This window comes from Centrocercus urophasianus, unplaced genomic scaffold (genome assembly GCF_019232065.1).
Source record: "Centrocercus urophasianus isolate 14NV4802_14NV808 unplaced genomic scaffold, USGS_Curo_1.0 seq_14, whole genome shotgun sequence".
Taxonomy (NCBI): Eukaryota; Metazoa; Chordata; class Aves; order Galliformes; family Phasianidae; genus Centrocercus; species Centrocercus urophasianus.
The window spans coordinates 49,591,354-49,610,288 of NW_024884586.1; the positions used below are offsets into that span (position 1 = coordinate 49,591,354).

Below are 18,935 nucleotides of genomic sequence, written 5' to 3' on the forward strand. Positions count from 1 at the left end.
GTGGGTGCCCATTTGTTGGCACACTGATGAATGCTGCTGCTTGGGCTTCTGCTCTCTTGCTTCTTGAAATAACAGATGCAGCCGATGATCCTGAAAGCATCACCTCCTTCCTTGCTTTTGGAGCACTTTTTGGGTGGTCTGAGGTGAAGCTGGCGATGCCAATGGCTGAGCTGGGATAATCTGCTCCTTTGGTCTTCTGCTAAAATAAATGAGCTGCACGTGCTCAATCCTGGGCAGCCTCAGCCCATTGCTGCAATACAGCTCCTAAATCACACCCAAACCACGGACAGCCACAACCTGGCTGTCACTGCTAAATATAACGCCTCTGAGATCAGCCTGAGACGTTTGGCATCCTAGGGAAAAATATAATAAATAACCCAGAGCCAGCATTGAGAAATGCGTGCTGTGCTGCCGGAGCACTCTTGGGTTTCAGACCAAGCTTGGCGTCGTGTTTCCAAGGGACAAAAATAAAAGGGTAGAGAAGGAGCGGGTCTGCATCTGGGCTATGGGATGCTGCAGGAGGGACAGAGCAGTGAGGAGAAAACTTGGGTCACCCCTATGCTTCCTGGCTTTAGCATCACTCACCTCAAAATCTGGCTTTGGGGTGACACACCGAGCTGCTGGGGTGCCCTTTAAACCAACCTCGCATCCCTTTCACCACTGCACAGGGAAAGCACTGCATTGCAAAGCGAGCCTTGAGCCAAGGAATCAGGAAGAAGCACAGACAGCAGAAAAGCCTGCCGTGCAAACTCCAAAAAGAAAACCACCAAAAACAAAACCCCACGACTTTTGAAAATGCTGTTTCCTGTTCAAGAAGAGCACTGGACAGAGCAACAATAACCCATTTGTCAGTGTCACAGCTCTTGTGGGGCCCCATCCAGGCTGAACTGGGAATGGAGCAGGCAATGGGCACTGGGGCACAGAGGGTCTGCCCTGAGCCAGATGAATGCAATGCCCTCTCTCCTGGCCAACGAATGCAGTTTCTTTTATACATTCATACACAAATCAAGCCCAGGGAATTCTGATCCATTAATAATAATGCTTCCGTGCTAAGCTGAGCCTCAGCCATTAGCTCAGAATTAATTAATTTTTGCTAGGAGCTCCTGGATCACTTTGGCAAACCCAGGGTGGTATCTGGTGTGGTCAAATGCAGCCATGCAAGCTGGAAAACATGTTTCGAGACTGGACGTAGGCAAAACCCTGTGGGATGCCTCCAACAGCCACTGCATTGGCCACTGGTAAGACCTCCAGCCTGAGAAACATCTGCATTAGCTTCTACAACATAATATTCTACAACCCAGGGAGGTTGTGGAGTCTCCTTCTCTGGAGATGTTCAAGACCTGCCTGGATGCCTACCTGTGCGACCTGCTGTAGGGAACCTGCTTTGGCAGGGGGGTTGGACTCGATGATCTCTGGAGGTCCCTTCCAACCCCTACAATTCTGTGATTCTGTGATATTCTTTGAATGGAGAACCCCCTCCATCCTCCATTTCTAGAGACCAAGCTGGAAGATATAGGTTGGCAATGTGCCTTTACAGAGCAATGTGCAACCTGTAGGATAAGCAAAGGACTCTGAGCAGGACAAGTGGAAGAGATGGATGCCAGGTTAACTGGCAATAGGGCAAGAGGGAATGACCCCAGGCTGCACCAGGGTAGCCTAAAGTTGGGTATTAGGAAGAATTTCTTCACTGAAAGAGCAGTGCTAGAGTGGCACAGCTGCCCAGGAGTGGTGGGGTCACCATCCCTGGGGGAGTTTCAGAGCCGTGGAGATGTGGCACTGAGGGACGTGGGCATGGTGGGGTGGGCAGAGGTTGGGGATCTGGGAGGTTTTTTCCAGCCTTAATAATTCTATGGTTCTGAAAGGGATGTTTTCACTCTGAAAAAGCACCAGCTATACTGTACTGAAATCTCTTCCATGCTCACTGACTTGTCCAAACTGGGATTTTCTTCTCACTCTTCCTTTCTTTACCCACTTTTGCTCATTGAAATCTTGCAGTTTGGCCATGCAGGCACCTCTGCAAATCCTCTGCATCTCAGCCCAACCCTCCTCCCCCAGCCCCAGCCAGCTGGGATGCTCAGCAGGATGCAGGCACACACCATCCCCACCAGCTTCCATCAGCACCACACACGAGCTCTTATCACGTCGACTTTTTGCCACTATCATCCCAAACCAACTCATCTCAGCTTTCTGCCTCCTCTGCAAACTGAGAGCTCATGTGTGCTACAGATCCACCCCGAGCATCCTGAAATATCTGCATTTCCTCAGACATTTCCTTGCATTTGACTTACAGCAGGGATCTCCGTGCTAACACCAGGCTGCATTACTCAGCAAACGGCGGGGACCGCAATTAAAAGAAAACACTGAGCACAGAATTGCATAATGAATAGGAACAGCAAGTTTGAGGAGGGAAAAAAAAAAAAAAGAAAAAAAAAATAAGGCACAGCTTCAAGGCTGCCAAAAACAAGCCATTGATTACAGCACATTTGATCCATTTGCATTCAGAGAGCCTTGCTTGGGAGCCGAGATGGAAACAGAGTCTTAATATAGCTGGAGAGAAAATATCCTCCTTGCACTCTCCTTGCTGCACTTTGATAGGAAGCAGCCACAGAGCAGATGGTGCCTATATATAATCACTAGACCTATTATCCCAGCCTCTTTTAGTAATTTGAAGGATGTGATAACCACAAGGAGGACGGCAAATATTCCCCCTCCTCCCCTCCTTTCCCCCCAGCTAAGAAAAAGTATCCAAAAAAACAAAAGAGCAGGAAGCTGTAATTACAGCAATGATTAAAAGGATTTCCAAATGAAGTAAATAACTGTTTTGCACACTGCTCCTTTAAACCAGAAGTCAGAAGTTAATTAAATAGCTGCACGCTGCAGATCTGGGATAATGCAGCCAGTCCCAGCACAGTGCTGCAGCTGGGATTGACATGAGAGAAACCCAAACCACGCGTGTGCATTGCTGTCCTCCTGCTGGAAGCAGAGCTGATCTTTCTTGAGTTATTTATTTGCCAGATCTGAGGGGGAGAGCAGAGCTCAGTGCATGAGCAACTACAGCTCACTGCTGTCTGTGCCGGTGACAGTGGGCACCAGGTGAAATATGCCCAGCTCTAGGAGGGTCCATCCAGCAGGAAACCCTGATGGCAGCCGAGGGGGCTGGAAGAATTACTGGGGATGTCTGATTTCACTCCCAGCTCATAGAGCATCAATCAGCTGTGCTGGCATTCTCTGAATCACAGAATCACAGAATGGCCCGGGTTGGAAGGGACCTCAAGGATCATGAAGCTCCAACCCCCTGCCACAGGCAGAGCCACCAACCTCCACATTTCATACCAGACCAGGCTGCCCAGGGCCCCATCCAACCTGGACTTGAACACCTCCAGGGATCCACAACCTCTCTGGGCAGCCTGTTCCAGCACCTCAAGTGGAGATAGGAATCCCAAGGACCACAGGATAAGGCACAAAACCACTGCTGCTGCTTCTCAGTGTCCCCGAGGCACTCCAGCAGCTGTAAGGAAAGCAGAGGCAGCAAAGGAGCTGCATCCTTCTGCCTGCAGCTATCCAAGCCCCAGTGCCAATGCAGGAGGCTGGGAGCACCACCACCACATGCTGCTGGAAGAGGAACATTGTTAGAGGACATGGTGGGGAGGGGTTGACAGTTGGACTAGATGATCTTAGTGGTCTTTTCCAACCTTAATGTTTTTAATGTTTCCATGATTCTATGTTTCTAAGAGGGCTTCCCAAATTTGATGGCAACTTTGGAACCCATGAGCTAGGAAGGCAAGAAGCCATTCCATCAGGTAGCTGAAGGATACAGGCATAGGTCATGCCCCCAAAGCTGAAGACACAACAACACAGCAAGGATGGTTCAACCCCACCTCCTGAGATGGTGGGATCTCTTGTCTTCCACCACACCCCAGTGCCTCCTTGCTAAGTGATGCTCTGCAGGTTAATGGGCCACATTTCTCAGGAGAAGGGCCAGGAAATCTGTACCTGATGTTCACTGCTGATGTAGAAGACGCTGCCTCCCCCTCTCAGTCCCATCTGTGTGTATTCTGCCTGGATTTGGACAAATAACTCTATCCATACAACTCTGCTCACACCTTCTCTCTGTACGCCTCCTCCTCTGTTTTTAAGCTACAGAACGAGTGAGATACTGTAGTGAAGTGACTGGCAAACAGCAACTCCTACAAATGTTCTCCGATCGTTACAAGCAACACTAGAGGGCATGAGCAAGACAACAGTTGCCCTGCTCTCCCATGGCTGAAAGGCTCAGCATGATAAAGGCCAACACACTTTGCAGAACCAATCACTAAAAGAGAGAAAAAAGCAAAAACCATTTGAGCCCAACTAAGGTTTTGTAACGCCACATGTTCCCATCCCTAAGCAATGAGGATGATAGGTGTGCTGAAGGATCCCATCCCAGTATGGCAATGCCCAAAAGGCGCTGGCTCAAAACACAACTCCCTCCACACATGACAGCAAACCTACACCTGCAAGTGCTGTAGTTGCAAGCTGCCCATCAACCCAACCCAAACCAAGGTTAAAACATGCAGTTTCTGTCTGCTACCAGGATACTGAGCCCATTGGTGGGTTCCTCTACTGTGGCAATGACCTGCTGCACAACACTGCAGGATAAACAAGATACTCATACTCAGTCCATGACAAGTGCTTTCTTGGTGGTGTTTTTTCCACCTTAGTTTCCTGATGAGATTGGGGAGAACCTCATCACCTTGTTTTCTCATCACTAGGAAGCTCAGCACTGCGGTAAACGGAGGCAAGTAGTGGTAGGACAACATGTGATGGCCTTAAGTTGTGCCAGGGCAGGTTCAGGATGGATATCAGGAAAAATGTTTTCTCTGAAAAGAGCAGTGATGCACTGGCAGGTGGCAGAGTCCCCATCCCTGGAGGTGTTCCAAAGCTCTGGAGATGTGGCACTGAGGGACATGGTTAGTGGGCATGGTGGGGGTGCTTTGGGGCTGGGCTTATTATCACTTATGGTGGGGTGCTGTGGGGTTGGACTTGGGAATCTTAGTGGTCTTTTCCATCCTGAATGATTCTATAAATGCATGAAAATCCAGCAAGAGTTGGCAATGTAAGTGGAGAGAAAGGAATGTGGGCAAAAGCAAGCACTGCTGACCTGCATCAAAGGCTGATTTATTCCTTCTCTTCAGGTTTAGGACAAGAGAAGATAATTTTCTTTTGTGGAACGAAGAAGTTACACAGCAGTGTATTTCTCCTGCATCTATCATCCTGCTCACTCTCCTCCTCCTCCTGGAGACAAACATGGGTTTTCTGGCAGGGAATTCTGTGGGAATGGCAGACTGCACCATGCACATTTGTTCAGCAGCAGAAGTGTGACTGTCAGTGCTGATCCAAGCTTTGCTTACATGCAGGGGATTCCAGGCAGAGCAGTGACACTGGAATACCAGGGTTTGTGACATCTCTTCTGCCTGGTGACATCCTCAGCACCCAGGATCTCTGCCCTGTGGGATATTCCATAATGAGGTCTCTGATCTGTGATGCACACATCACTGATCTGTGATGCACACATTTCACCTGATTTAATTCAAGTATCTGGGGGAAATTCTCTGTGAATGAGCCTTTCTGTAGGGCTGACTTGTCTGGGGACTTGCCCTCCACAGGGACCTTGTGTGCCTCGGCTTTACACCAGGGATGGGAATACAGCGAAATCTCACCATAAATCAACAAAAGAAGTAACACAGCTATCCCCAGGTGATGTACTGGGAGTAGAGGAGGGGAAAACATGGGGTTAAGCTGTGCTGGGCTTGCACTTGACAAAAGAAACCCAGCTGGAAGCCAGATCACGCTCAGATGGAACCTATTACATATGGCAGAGAAAGAGGTCAGGAGAAATGCTCCTCTACAGCTTGTATTGTGTGTCCCTTGGTCACTGAGCTCTGAGCACAGAGCCCAGGGCACTGCTCTGGTTTGGCTGAGTTTAATTGTGCCAAAACATCAGGCACAAGTGCCTCCAGACACCTCCAGGAAGGGCTCTGCCCCATGCTGGTGCTGGAAGCAGACACTGATAGGCTGAGCCCTGCCCACATCAACACCTCTGGGGAGAGGAGAACCCAACAAGAATAGCAATAAAACCTAAACAAACAGTGACTGCTTGAGGGCTTTGCTTTGGAATAGGAGATTTATGGATGTAGTGAGCGACTCGAGGGGCTGGGACAAAGGCTGGCTGGCCGTGTTTGGTTTTGAGCATCTATTTGTGGATTCACTGTGCTTCCGTCCAAGTAAATACTGCATTAAGGAAACTCAGGACCAAACATACAGAGCATGGCCTCCAGCTGCACCAGCAGGCTGTCTGTGCTCACTGCCACCCAAATGAATCAGCAGGAGCTGTGCAGTCCAATGATGTGGCACTGAGGCACATGGTTGGTGGGGTGGCTTGGGGCTGGGCTTGTTCCAACCTAAACAATTCTATGATTAAATCCCACAGCAGAACAACATGGGTGTGATGGTGCCATGTGAAGCGGTGCTATGGGACACAAGGGAGACCTGGCCCAGGCAGGGGATGCTGTGCTGGGACCACTGTGGCAAAGGGCCATGGCAATACAACAAATTCACATCAGGTTGAGCAGCTTATTGAGAAGTGTCCTTTAAGACCCAGCGCTTCTTACCCAGCTTGTCAATGATTAACCTGCTGCACCCAAAGCTTCTTTTGTCACAGGCTTTTTTCCTGCAAGCCTGATCTGGATCAATGAGGCCTTTCCCCTCTTGGCTAAACATCCCAAACCTCCCCAACACCTCAGGTCTCCTTTGCCACTGACAAAGTCGGTGTCATTTCACCCGCATCATCCTCAGATCAAGCTCATACCTCCCTGCAAGGACCCAAATCCCTCCTGCAGCCACCAATTCTAATCCCCTCCCTGGCAAGCAAAGCTTCCAGCCATGCAAACGCCAAGAGGGGGGACAAAAAATTAAGAAAAATAAACAACGGGAGGTTTAATATCACAGTTGCAAACGCATTAATGACTCTTTTCACTCACTGAACCTTTCCCGTGCTGCTCAGTCACTCTGACGCAGCTCTCCTCTGCCCCGTGCAAGGCAATGAAGAAGCCCCATGTTGTGCAATCACAGGGAACCAGGAGCCAGAGCATCAGAGCTGCTGCCAACCCTTGTATCACCTCCTAAAGCTGCCTGACTTGGTTCCAATGCCACACGTGCTGCTCCCTGATCTGCTCTACAGAGAGCTACATGATGGGATGGGATGAGAACACCAGCCAGTGTCTAGATGCTGCTAAATCCCTTTCTGCTAAATCCCTGGGTGACAAAGATGGGTGCTGGAGAGGCAGGGGCTGGGCTGCATGAATTCAGAACTGCATCTCCTATTGCTGTTCATTTAGAATACAACCTAATAGAGCACTGATTAGAGGAGTGGAAAAAAAAAAACAGCAGCAGCCTTAAGAGAGCATTTTACACCTTCTAGTGATTTCATGGTGCTTTCCATAGGCTGATGGAGATAGCAGTGCCTCACTGCAAGCATTCTCTGCATCCCTTAGCAAGGTGCCAGGTGGGGAAGGCCACAGAGGGAGCAATACATACCGAATTTTGGGGAGGAATGGGCATTTATTGCTATTAATCAGCTCCAATAGCACAGATAGAAGCAGGGAACAAGGAACCATGTGAAGCAGCCCCAGGTAGGGGACAGGAACAGGAAGGAACTGTCAGTGCTTTGGACAAGATCATCCCAATAACAGGTGGAGAAGGGTTGAACAGAGAGGGGGAAGGGCAGGGTGAGAAGACTGTGTTAAAATGGGGACAAAAAGCATGCATTAGGGGAATGTGCTTGCTTCCATGGCCCGTCAGGCAAGATCCAGTGATACAGAAGCCAAGGAAGGTCTCTGAGCAGAAGCCATGTGTCATCAGGGATAAGTATGCAACAACCACACAGTAGAGGAGCTCACTGAGAACATGCTCTGCTCCTCTCCCAAGCTGCTCTAAGAAAGCCAGAGCTGCACTACACCTCCATTCACCACCAGTGACAAAGTCCCAACTGTGGCACCTTCCCAGTGTTCAAGCCTTGGGCTGGGCTCTGCGTCGTCCCCACCAAAACTCATCAGGACCTCAATAGGGAAGAGCTTCCCATCTCTCCACCTCTTGGAAAACAGAGAACTTTGCAACTAAACCTCTCAGTCACCATCAGCTTCACACCTCTCTGTGCTGCAGATTAAAGGGAATGTTCTCAAAGATTCCAGAACCCAGGCCTGCTTCTCAACACAATGCCTGTTCTTTGGGGCCCTGATCTCATTCCAGGTCCCCAGGTTGCTTTTGGAAACAAAGCATCAGCTGCCTGCTTTGGGAACTTCTGGAGCTGCAAACCTAGATGGAGCTGCATGAAACAGAAGGGGCTGCCCTCCATAACACACCATTTTGCTCTTCTAGCTTTCCGGCTGCTTTTCTTTCCTCTCCAGCAACCTTTTTAAAAGCCCACAGAATTAAAGGGAGAACACCAAAAAGACAGGTGGGAAATTAAAAAAAAACAAACAACACAAGCAGATAATGGAAAAACACCAAAACCAGGGAGTTTTCTGTGGCCTGGATGAAACTTTCCCCTCTGCTTAACGTGGCAAAGAGGGATGGTGGGACCAGCTCCTCAGAGCTCCCAGGTACTTACTGGTGCTTGTGCTAGTGCCGATGGTGTTGATGGTGGTGGGGACGGAGGAGGAGGAGTAGAGGGGCAGATGGCCGTTCTCGCAGGCCAGGTTTTTGTCCTGCCAGCTGGAAGCGCTGACGCTTATGCCCGAGTCTCGAGAGTTTTGCCATCCGTTGAGTTTATCATCGGAGTTCTGTCTTTGGTGATAGTAGTGAGTCTGCCCGTAGTCCACAGAGTCCGAACGGCCCCTGCCCTGGCTGCCAAAGGTCCCCGACGTGCGGTCCTCCAGGTGGTTGAGCCACATGGCCAGAGCGCTGCGGTCCTCCAGTGAGGTGGCCGGGTGGATCAAGGCGTAGGACAACAGCTGCCTGCTCTCCTCGATGTGTTGGTTGTGTTCGATCGAGTGGGCCAGGATTTTAGGCAAGAGTTTCATGTATTCGACTTTTGCTTCGATGTTTCCGGGCTTCAGTAAAGGCAGGTGGGTTAACAATAGGGATATCACTTTATCCTTGGATTCCTGTTGCCATTGGTTAATGATTCCTGTTGAAGGAATTGGGGGGAAAAAAACGAGAATTGAGAAATCAGCAAACAGATCTAATGAATAAATGAATGGACTGGCACAGGTTGCCCAAGGAGGCTGTGGATGCCCCATCCCTGCAGGCATTCAAGGCCAGGCTGGATGTGGCTCTGGGCAGCCTGGGCTGCTGGTTGGTGACTTGCACACAGCAGGGGGTTGGAACTGGATGAGCACTGTGCTCCTTTGCAACCCAGGCCATTCTATGATATTATATGATATGATATGACTCAGAGAGGGTAAATACAAGATGACAAAGGGATCCCCGTGTGCGTGATGCCACAGCACAAATTTCTGTCAAGCAGGGAGTCACTGCTCTTCAAATTCAGGACCGACAGCCACCGGGCATCCTGCACCCATAGGGAATGAAAAGGAGCTGGCACAGGGTGTGAGCCCTAAAGAAAAGTCAGCATTCCACAGGGACACGAGGTGTGGGACAAGCAAGCCAAAGTGTGCAGAGTGACAACCTGCCTGCAGGAACTCAGGGAAGGGCTGCGTTGTAGAAACTGCAAGGCTGTTATTAGCTCGTGGCAGTTGGGAGAGGCTTTGGAAGAGCAGAGGAAAAAAAAAAACATGGGGTCTAGCTTAAAAAATATGCAAACAGAGAAGACAGGGAATTACAAACTGGTCACTCAACTCACGCGCCTGGAAAACTGATAGAACAAATAATGAAACAAGCTACTTGTAAGTACTCAGAAGATAACAAGATGATAAGTGACTGCTGACACAGATTTGTCAAGAACAATTTAATTTCCCTCTGCAACAGAGTAACTGGCCTGCGAATAGCTGGAGCAGCAGCAAGCACCGTATGTCTTGCTGTTCATCAGACATTGCTGCACACAGCTTCCTCGCCAGCAACGCAGAGAGACGCACTCAGGTGGAACAGCCGCCATGTGGGCACACGGCTCATCAGAAAACCATATGGGAGTTGTCAGGAGTGGTGACCCACTGTCAGCGGGGAGGTGAGCTCAGCAGGGAGCCCTGGACCCAGTGATGCTACTTGGAGTTTTGTTAGTGATAAAATCATAGCATCATTTAGGTTGGAAGAGACTTCCAAGATCCCCACATCAAGCCACCCCACCGTGCCCACTGCCCCCGTCCCTCAGTGCCACAACTCCATGGCTCTGGAACACCTCCAGGGATGGTGACCCCACCACTCCTGGGCAGCTGTGCCACTGCATCACTGCTGTTTTGGAGAACTGTTTCCTAATATCCAAGCTGACCCTCCCTTGGAGCAACTTGAGGGCCATAACCTCTCATCTATCAATAGGGTGATGTGATAGATGTATTTGATGTACACATCCATGAAATGAAGATTTTGATGTCCACCTGTAGGGTCAGCCCACCAGCTTGGGAAGACCCAAGCGCAGCAACCAACCCAACACTTCCAACACCTTATTACACCACAACCCTAAAAAAGGCACCGCTCAGCATCTGGCTAACATCATCACAGAATGGCCCGGGTTGGAAGGGGCCTCAAGGATGACGAAGCTCCAACCCCCCACCAATGCAGGGCCACCAACCTCCCCATTTCATAGCAGCCCAGGCTGCCCAGGGCCCCATCCAACCTGGCCTTGAACACCTCCAGGGATGGACGGGGCATCACAGCCTCTCTGGGCAGCTGTTCCAGCACCTCACCACTCTCACAGCACACAACTTCCCCCTGACATCCAACCTCAGTCTTCCCTTCCTCAACTTCAAACCATTTCCCCTTGTCCTGCTGTTATCTCCCCTTTCAAAGAGATGAAACAAACAAACCCTAATGTCAGCTCCCCGAAACAAACACCAGTGAGCAGCAGCAAACAGCACTCTGGCTTCACATTCCCATTTCCAGGCATGCAACTGTTTTAATAGGAAGCCACTAGATGGCTTGCTGGAAGCGCTGCTGGCTCTCCCTGGAACTTTCTGCAGTGGCACACACTTCCCTGCAGCCCCAGCCTCCTCCCCATCCCTGCTCACCATCGTGTGACGCAGCTTTGGGTGGGAAGGAACCCCAGTTCTGGCAGCAGAACCAAGATGTTTGTGCTCAGTGCATGTGGAGATGTGCACACTCTGCTGCTTAAGAAGTGGATTTGGAAAAGCAACACAACCTAAGTACACTTGTAGGGAATACACAAGTGTAGCAGGAGGCTGGGTGCGCTCTGCTGTGGATACGTAACGTTTTGGGTCATAATTCACTGTTCTGAACTCTTCTAGCTGGCCACTGTTAGGGGGATCTGAGCATGATCTCTCTACCAAGAATACCAAGTAACTGGGTGTTCTGCATGGGACCACTCTCAAAACACTCTGGTGCAGCTCTGCTTTTTCACACAGAGTAATTAAACACAAACAGAAAAGCAAGAAGAGTGTTAAAGACCCTTTGCTTCCAGAAGATCCTAGTAGGGAATTTGGGATTATTTGGGGTAACCTTCTCAGTGAGAACAGCCCATGCAGTTTTCCTGTGCCTGTGCCTGAAACTCTGGGTTGTTAACTCTGCCCAGCACAGAGGGTTGGAGCTCCATGATCTTTAAGGTCCCCTCCAACTTAAACCATTCTGCCATTCTTTGATGATCCTATGACCAGCCTCGTCACCATCACTTCTGGCCCTTGCTATCTTTTCCATCAGTTCCACAGTTTGCAAAGGCAATATGAAGCTGAAGACTTACTGTACAAAGCTGATGAAGGCAGATTTGTGCTGCAAGGCCAACAGGATGACCACGCACCCAGTCACTGACAGCTTCTGCTTGGGACACTTGCTTTGAGCACCCAAGAGGTTTTAAGGGTTGAAATAACAAGTCCTAAAGGATGGAGACCTTATCCCACAGCTGTGGATGAGGGGTGGGCAACCTCAGCAGGACCTGCTGCCAAAATCAGCCTCCCATGATCAGGTGGGACTTAACTTGTGTCCCAGCTGCCAGCTCTCCCAGTTCCTACATGCTGCTTGCGGTGCTCACAGGTCACAGGTGTGGACACTAATGAGATAACAGCCTCATTAGTTCCTCTACATGCTGCTTCAACAACACTTGATGCTCTCTGAGGCAAAAATAAAAACTCTGGTTGCTTGAAGGAATGCCAGGGATATAAAAGATATTCAGATATTTGCAATAGCCACGTGAGGTGCCATGTGAAACTGCAGTCTCATTTATCCTTCCAGAGTGGTATGCCTGCCATGGAGCAAAGCACAGGGTGCCAGCCACAGATATCACAGAATGGCCAGGGCTGGAAGGGACCTCAAGGATCATGGATCTCCAACCCTCCTGCCATATGCAGGGCCACCAACCTCCACCCATATCACTGGGTCCTTCTATTAAGGCTGGAGCTCATGCTGCTTTATGAGCAGATGCAGTGGGGAGACAGCAGAGAGAGCACTCTTGTCCTTTCAGCTTTCCTCCATCAAAACAATGGTGTTTAGAAAGCTCAAAGTACGCAATACCTGTTTGTTTGTTTGTTTGCTCCGTTCTAATTTTTGCAAGCAGCTTTCTAGCTTCAAGTTGGAAACCAGTGACCCTGCACAGAAGGATGGGCTGCCAGCACACTCTCAGGGATGCATTTGCTCATTAGCGGTGATGTCTCCAAGGAACAATGAAATGCATGATATCTCTTGAGTGCTTAAAAGAAAAAACAACAACCCCAGCCAAGATAAACCTTTTCATTTTGAAAGCAGAAGAGAGAGCTTTGTGGCAGAAATTGGGTTATGCTCCTATTGTCGTACGCAAGTTATCGCATTTCACAAGTGAAGTAGACAAATGTGTCAGCTGAGGCTTTGACAAAGCGGGCAAGATGAATGATGTGCGATTTATGAGCCAGACACCAGCCTATAATGAGTAACAAGGACAACAATTAAAGACTGCAAGTGTTTTAAAAGCTGCCCAAGGATTTTCTGAATGACAAAGAGTATGTTTAAATAGCAGGCTTGGTATCATCTCTCCACAATGGTAAGTCAGTGCATTTAAGGGCTCCTGTTGTCAGTGAATTACTCTTAAATTACTGTTTTATGATACCCTTGTTTTCAGTTTAACAACATATTCCACGAAAAGTTCTCAAAAACACATTCAGATGATTTGCACAAGCAAGAAATGACTAAGAGTTAGTAAGCTCCATGTATCTGAAGGGCACTGACTAAGCAGGACACCTCCGGAATGGCCAAACGGATCAGTGCTCCCAGCTCTACCCAAGGACTAAAAACAGAGTTTCTATCAAAAATTGATACTGGGATCCCTGATCTTGCATGGGATGTGCCCCAGCATTGGGGTCTTGGAGGAGGAACGGAGCCCAACTGACCGAACCCTCCTAGGGATGGACTGAACTGAGGATGGACTACACCCCAGGTACACCACTGCATCTACTTGGAGCGAGCCTGAAATTGGCTGCCCTGGTGCACATAATGGCTATTTCTGGGCGTGCAGGAAGGGCAAAAAATGCCCACCTAGAGAAACTCTTCCTCAGCAACATTCCCAGAAGAGCTTCCCATTGTTTGCAGTTTCCTGCATCACCACTGTGGCCCTGGCACTGCTGCAGGGCACAGCTCAGTGGAAGCATCCACTCTTTTTGGCATAAAAAACAGCACTTGGAGCTCTCCTGCTTCACAAAGCTCCAGCAGCACACGTATTAACAGCCCTACAGTCTCTTTGGGCACATGCCATCTTCCAGGGAAGTGCCATCACCAAGAGGCAAACAGCACCCCTATTCTTAACGGCCATTTGTTCCCACGTGTCTCAAACACTTGCCTTGATTTCCATTTGGATTTTGATGAGTTAAGCTTGAATTTATCTTTTTTTATTTTTTATTTATTTTTTTGCTTCTGGATGAACTGCAGTCTGATTTAACCAGATCTCACGTTCTGCATCTTCTCAAGACACTTGTGAACCTGTGCTCAAGCCTCCTTCCATTCTTGTTTCCCTTAACTTCCACAGAAGATAAAAGCTGTATCTCTAGCAGGATGTGACTCCACATTCATTAATCCTGAGACCATCGTAATGCCTCTGCTGGCTCTGTGACTTCCAGAGGCCACACTGATCAACTGTTATTTGGCTTAGTATTAAGTTTGAGTGGAACAGAGTGACCAATCCCAACCCTACACAGAGTGGTTTGAAAACAAGAGAGCAAAAAAAAAAGCCAGATCTTGGCCAGAAGACACAGCACGTTGTTTCAGTGGATTTACATCATTTTCTCCCTACATAAGGCCCAATCAAAAGAGCAACATTCAAGCAAACCAAGTGAGAACCCTGCTGGAAACCCTCTCTGTACCCCTTCCAGAACACATCAATACCCCCACCATTAAAAATTGGCAGCCTTCCCCTGCATGAGAGGCCAATAATAAGTATTTCAGCATGTGCCTTTGCTTTATGGCAACTGATGCTAATTAAAAAAAATATATCTCGACGACGAAGATTTCTGCAGACCTGTCAATTGCAGCAGATAGATGCAAGCTGTGAGCACGGCTCTTGCTTGAGAAGATGGTGAACCCAAATCCTGCTCCTTGTCTCACCAAAACCAAGGGTCTCACCTATGCAGGTCTTGGGAAAAAATGTGGGAAGTGGTGGGCAAGCTCTATTCCTGTAAGAAATGTTGGCAAGGAGATGGGAAAAGTCAGGAGATCTCAAAACAAGCAGAAACCAGGAAGACTTGTGGGCTGGACTGCCCACCTCAACACCTACAAAACCCAATGGTCTGCAGTTGCTTCATTCCATAGGATGAGAGGTAATGGACTCGAGCTGTGCCAGGGAAGGTTCAGGTTGGATATTAGGAAGAATTTCTTCTCCAAAAAAGTGATGAGACAGTGGCACAGCTGCCCAGGGAGTGGTGGGGTCACCATCACTGGAGGTGTTCAGAGAAGGTGGAGATGTGGCACTGAGGGACATGGGCAGCGGGCATGGTGGGATGGATTGGAGTTGGGGATCCTGAAGTCTCTTCCAACCTGAATGATTCTGTCATTCTATAATGCATCACAACAAGGCAATTACCAAACTGCCCCTTTCTCTACCTGGTTGACTTCCATGCAGATGATCTCAAAGGACAAATGGATCTTTTGCCATCAGCACCCACTACAAGGGGATGGACAGACAGCAATCTGTGCCTTCAGCCATGAAAAGCCCATATACAGCACCCATCCCCCAGCACCCCAACCAGTGCATACTTCAGACTCAAAGGAAAATGTGTTGGTTATGCTCTGCAACCCATGGGTCCTCTTGGCACTGGTGCTCCTCTGTGCTGCCAACAGCAACCTCACATTCAACAGGGATAAAAATATATCAAGCACTTTCCTAACATTTTGTTTTCATCTGGCAGAAAAGCTCAGAGCAGAAGGGGAGATGAACAGGCCATGGTGGATGGCGAGGAAGAAAGAGGAGATGCCATAAAAATGGAGCAAGAGCGATGGGCACTGCATGGGGGGGGCTGGAGAAGTCCCAGTGCAGGCAACACCAGTTCTTGGAAAAGCAAAGGCAAGAACAAGGCAGCAAAAGCAAATGTTTGTGACTGTAGCCCAGGATTCAGTGCTGAGAGAAGCACAGAGGACTTCAGGATGGAAGATCTTCACTGTCTTTAACGAAGGAGATTAAGGACCTCCATGTAAACTACACGATATCCCTTCAATCTGTGAAACCTAGCAGAGTCAGTTTAATCACTGAAAGCAATTCTAGCCAAAAGATGCAATATCACAGCAATCAGCCTTAGTATGGCTTCATATGCAACAGGCAAACTCTTTAGCACCCATCTCCAAGGCAGCAGGATGGGCTCACTGGCACTGATGGGCTGCAAGCTCCAAAGAGCACCCTGACCATCATCAGCCATATTTTTTGTGCTGAAGTTCAGGTCCCCGCAGCTCTGAAATGAAGGTACCCTGGTGTAGAGGTGAGATGGGCATGGAAGAGCATCGCAGGGCTGGCTGCTGTGTCTTGAATGCCCTTCAACTTTGAAAAACAGCCAAGTTCTTCCAACTCTTCTCTGCAAGCCACTCTGAGGTGCTGCTGGCCATACGACATACAGCTTATGGCAAAAACAAACCAAAGCAAACCACAAAACCCCAGTTCTTTGGAGGCTATGACACGAGCCCAACTTTGCCCTTTTAAACGCAGTACACCAAACCCTCCAAAGCATCGTCAGCCCTGTCAATGGTCTGCTTCACAGTGAATGTTTCCTTTCTTGCATGGAAGACATCACTGCAAAGGATGCTCCCAGATGGAGCGAAACACTCCTTGTTTTGTTCAGCAGCAGAATGAACTGGGAGATCCCTACACAAAATGTCCCTTAATTCACACAGAGCTACAGGGACAGAAGAGCCTGGCTCCACTGTGCTGGAGAATGAGTAGAAGGAAAAAAGATTTTCACTTTTAACAGTGCTTTTTCCCTAAACGCAGTGACCTTCCAGAGCTCCAGTTCTTGTGAATCCATTCGTACAAACCCAGAACCAATGTACTTTTAGCACTGGAGAATCGAATGGCACAAGCATTATGTGTGTGTGCTTCTGCAGACAGCAACAAGAATGAAGATTTTTCCTAGCACCTATTTCCTAGCACCACCAGGGTCTTCAACCCAAAGCAGACTTTCAGGAAATCCACTGGGAGCATGAGTCTTTTTCCACAACATAATAAATACCAAGCTGCTCTATTTTCACACCATGCATCTGGTGGGAAGTTTACAGGCTTGTTTTCTAGGCCATAACTGTCGCACATTTTTGCTATGGAGTATAAAACCACGTATTATCATAATACTCCCTAGCAACATGATTTTTAATTCAGTGCAGAGCTTTGCAACGTGGAGAGCATCTCACTGAGTCACAGCTAAGACAACATGCTGGGAAACCTCATCAAAAGCCCCACAGGTGCCACAGGGACCCAGACCATGCTGATCACAGAATCACAGAATGGCTTGGGTTTAAAGGGACCTCAAAGATCTGATGAACGATGGCATTCAGTTTCAATGCAATGAAATACCTGGGAAAGACAAATCAGCATCCCGAATTTCATCAGCTGCGGTCCAGAAGGCTCAACCTTGTTGAGCAGTGACAGCATAGGTGGAAGCAGTGCCAACGGATGTGAATCGGGGCTGAAGAGTGAAAATCCCACAAGTTCTGTCTGATTTGGACAGAAAAATGTGGGAAATGATGCAGTGTCAGAAATCAGAGCTCAGAGCCGGCCAAGGTACCACCTCTGCACTTCTTATGCAAAGCCCAAGAGGATGCTCACCAGGGCATGGGAAAAAGAACACGCTGCAAGGAATGACCAACAGGAGTGGATCAGAGACTCATGTGCTTGAGATTCAAACAGAACAGCAGTCTCCAGACATGTCCTGGTGGATTCTGAAGCATTCCTTGCCTCATCCCTATGCACTGCAGGGTAGCAATGAGCCACGGGCACGAGCACTTGCAGTCTTCTATATCTCCCAGAGATCCCAAAACACTTCCCAGCTCAGGCTGGAGGAGAAGCAAACCCCAACTGAAGCTCAAGCAGGCAGCCCGTCACCAGACAAGGCCTCACAGTGCCAGTTTCTATTTATTTGCTGGAGCACACGAGCTCCTCGTGGGCACTGGAGGCATCGTGCTCCCAAGCCCAGAGAACTATGGATACCCATTCCTGGAGGTGTTCAAAGATCGGGCCCTGGGCAGACTGATCTGGTGCCTGATATAGTGGCTAGCAACCAGCCCATGGCATTGGGGTTGGAACTGGAGGTCCCTCCCATCCCAAGCCATTCTATGACTCTATCTGCTGATGGAGGAAAGCAGCTGAAAAAGCAAGGGGACATTCTGTATGGGACGAGGGAAGGTAGCAACGACACCAAAATGTGGTTTCAGTGCTGTTCCTGGGCCATAAGAGGAAGAGAGGAGGGAATCCAGCACATCCTGAGCATGCAATGCCACGACAGAAATACCGAGATGGCCGTCCCTGCAGTGGAACAAAGATATCCCTGCTGCTGGGTCGGATGGCTGCTGGGATGGGTCAGTGAGGATTAAAAGCACAAATGGAAAAGGGTGCCTCCAGCTGCCCCGTGGCCTCCTGCAGCTTGGGATTGCAGCAACGGCAGAACTTGGAGGGTTTTGCTGCTTTGGGAAGCATGGGGTGCAGATGGTAGATGAGCTCACTGCTTCTACTTGCCTTGGGGTTACGTTGCTCATGTGCCTCTGCATGTCCTCCTGTCCAGGTTTTGAGTGGAATTTCTTAGGATATAGGAAGTCAAACGTAACAAAGCACGTGACAAAGGGTAGAGGTGGCTGGGGGGGCGGGGGACATGGTGCTGCTGGGTTGGGGTTGGACTTTGTGATCTTGAAGGTCTTTTCCAACCTGAACAATTCTGTGATTCTATGATTCTGTGCCTTCCATAACTCTTCTCTGATCCCAATGCATAAAAACACCCAAAGCTTCATTACTTTCAGCAGGGAGATTACAGGCAAAAGCACACACGCTGAGGAAGCACTCCTCTGACTTCTTCATTTCAATTGCAAAAAGCCTTTTAGCAAAAGCTCAATTGAAATGCAGATAAGTTTCTTCAAAGGCTATAAAAAAAATATTATCTGGATGTCATAACTGTGTTGCCTAACATGGATAAAGGATTTAGAAGGGGGAAAATACTAAAAATAAGTTATGAAGAGTATGTAAGGTATTGATATACAGCACATGGTTTCAACTGTTAATCATTGAACAGATTCCAGTGTAAAAATAAAGAGACTGGAGCTGCACATAATGGAGGAGTTGCTCTATTTATAAACTTCTCTGTGCAAAGGGCAGCGAGGGCCGGGGCGAGCGGGCAGCGAGGCGGAGG

At 48.8% G+C, this 18,935-nt stretch overlaps 1 protein-coding gene across 5 annotated transcripts in view; it reads right to left on the bottom strand.

The window, feature by feature from the left end:
* Positions 1-18,935, bottom strand: part of SAMD4A (sterile alpha motif domain containing 4A) — a 67,980-nt gene that overhangs the window by 15,222 nt on the left and 33,823 nt on the right. For all 5 annotated transcript variants that reach the window (XR_006167958.1, XR_006167957.1, XR_006167956.1 and 2 more), the window contains one exon: positions 8,648-9,166. Coding sequence is in view for 2 of the 5 variants with exons in the window: in XM_042813368.1 (XP_042669302.1) it covers positions 8,648-9,166 (519 nt within the window). In the remaining 3 variants the exon portion in view is untranslated. The remainder of the gene's footprint in view (positions 1-8,647; positions 9,167-18,935) is intronic.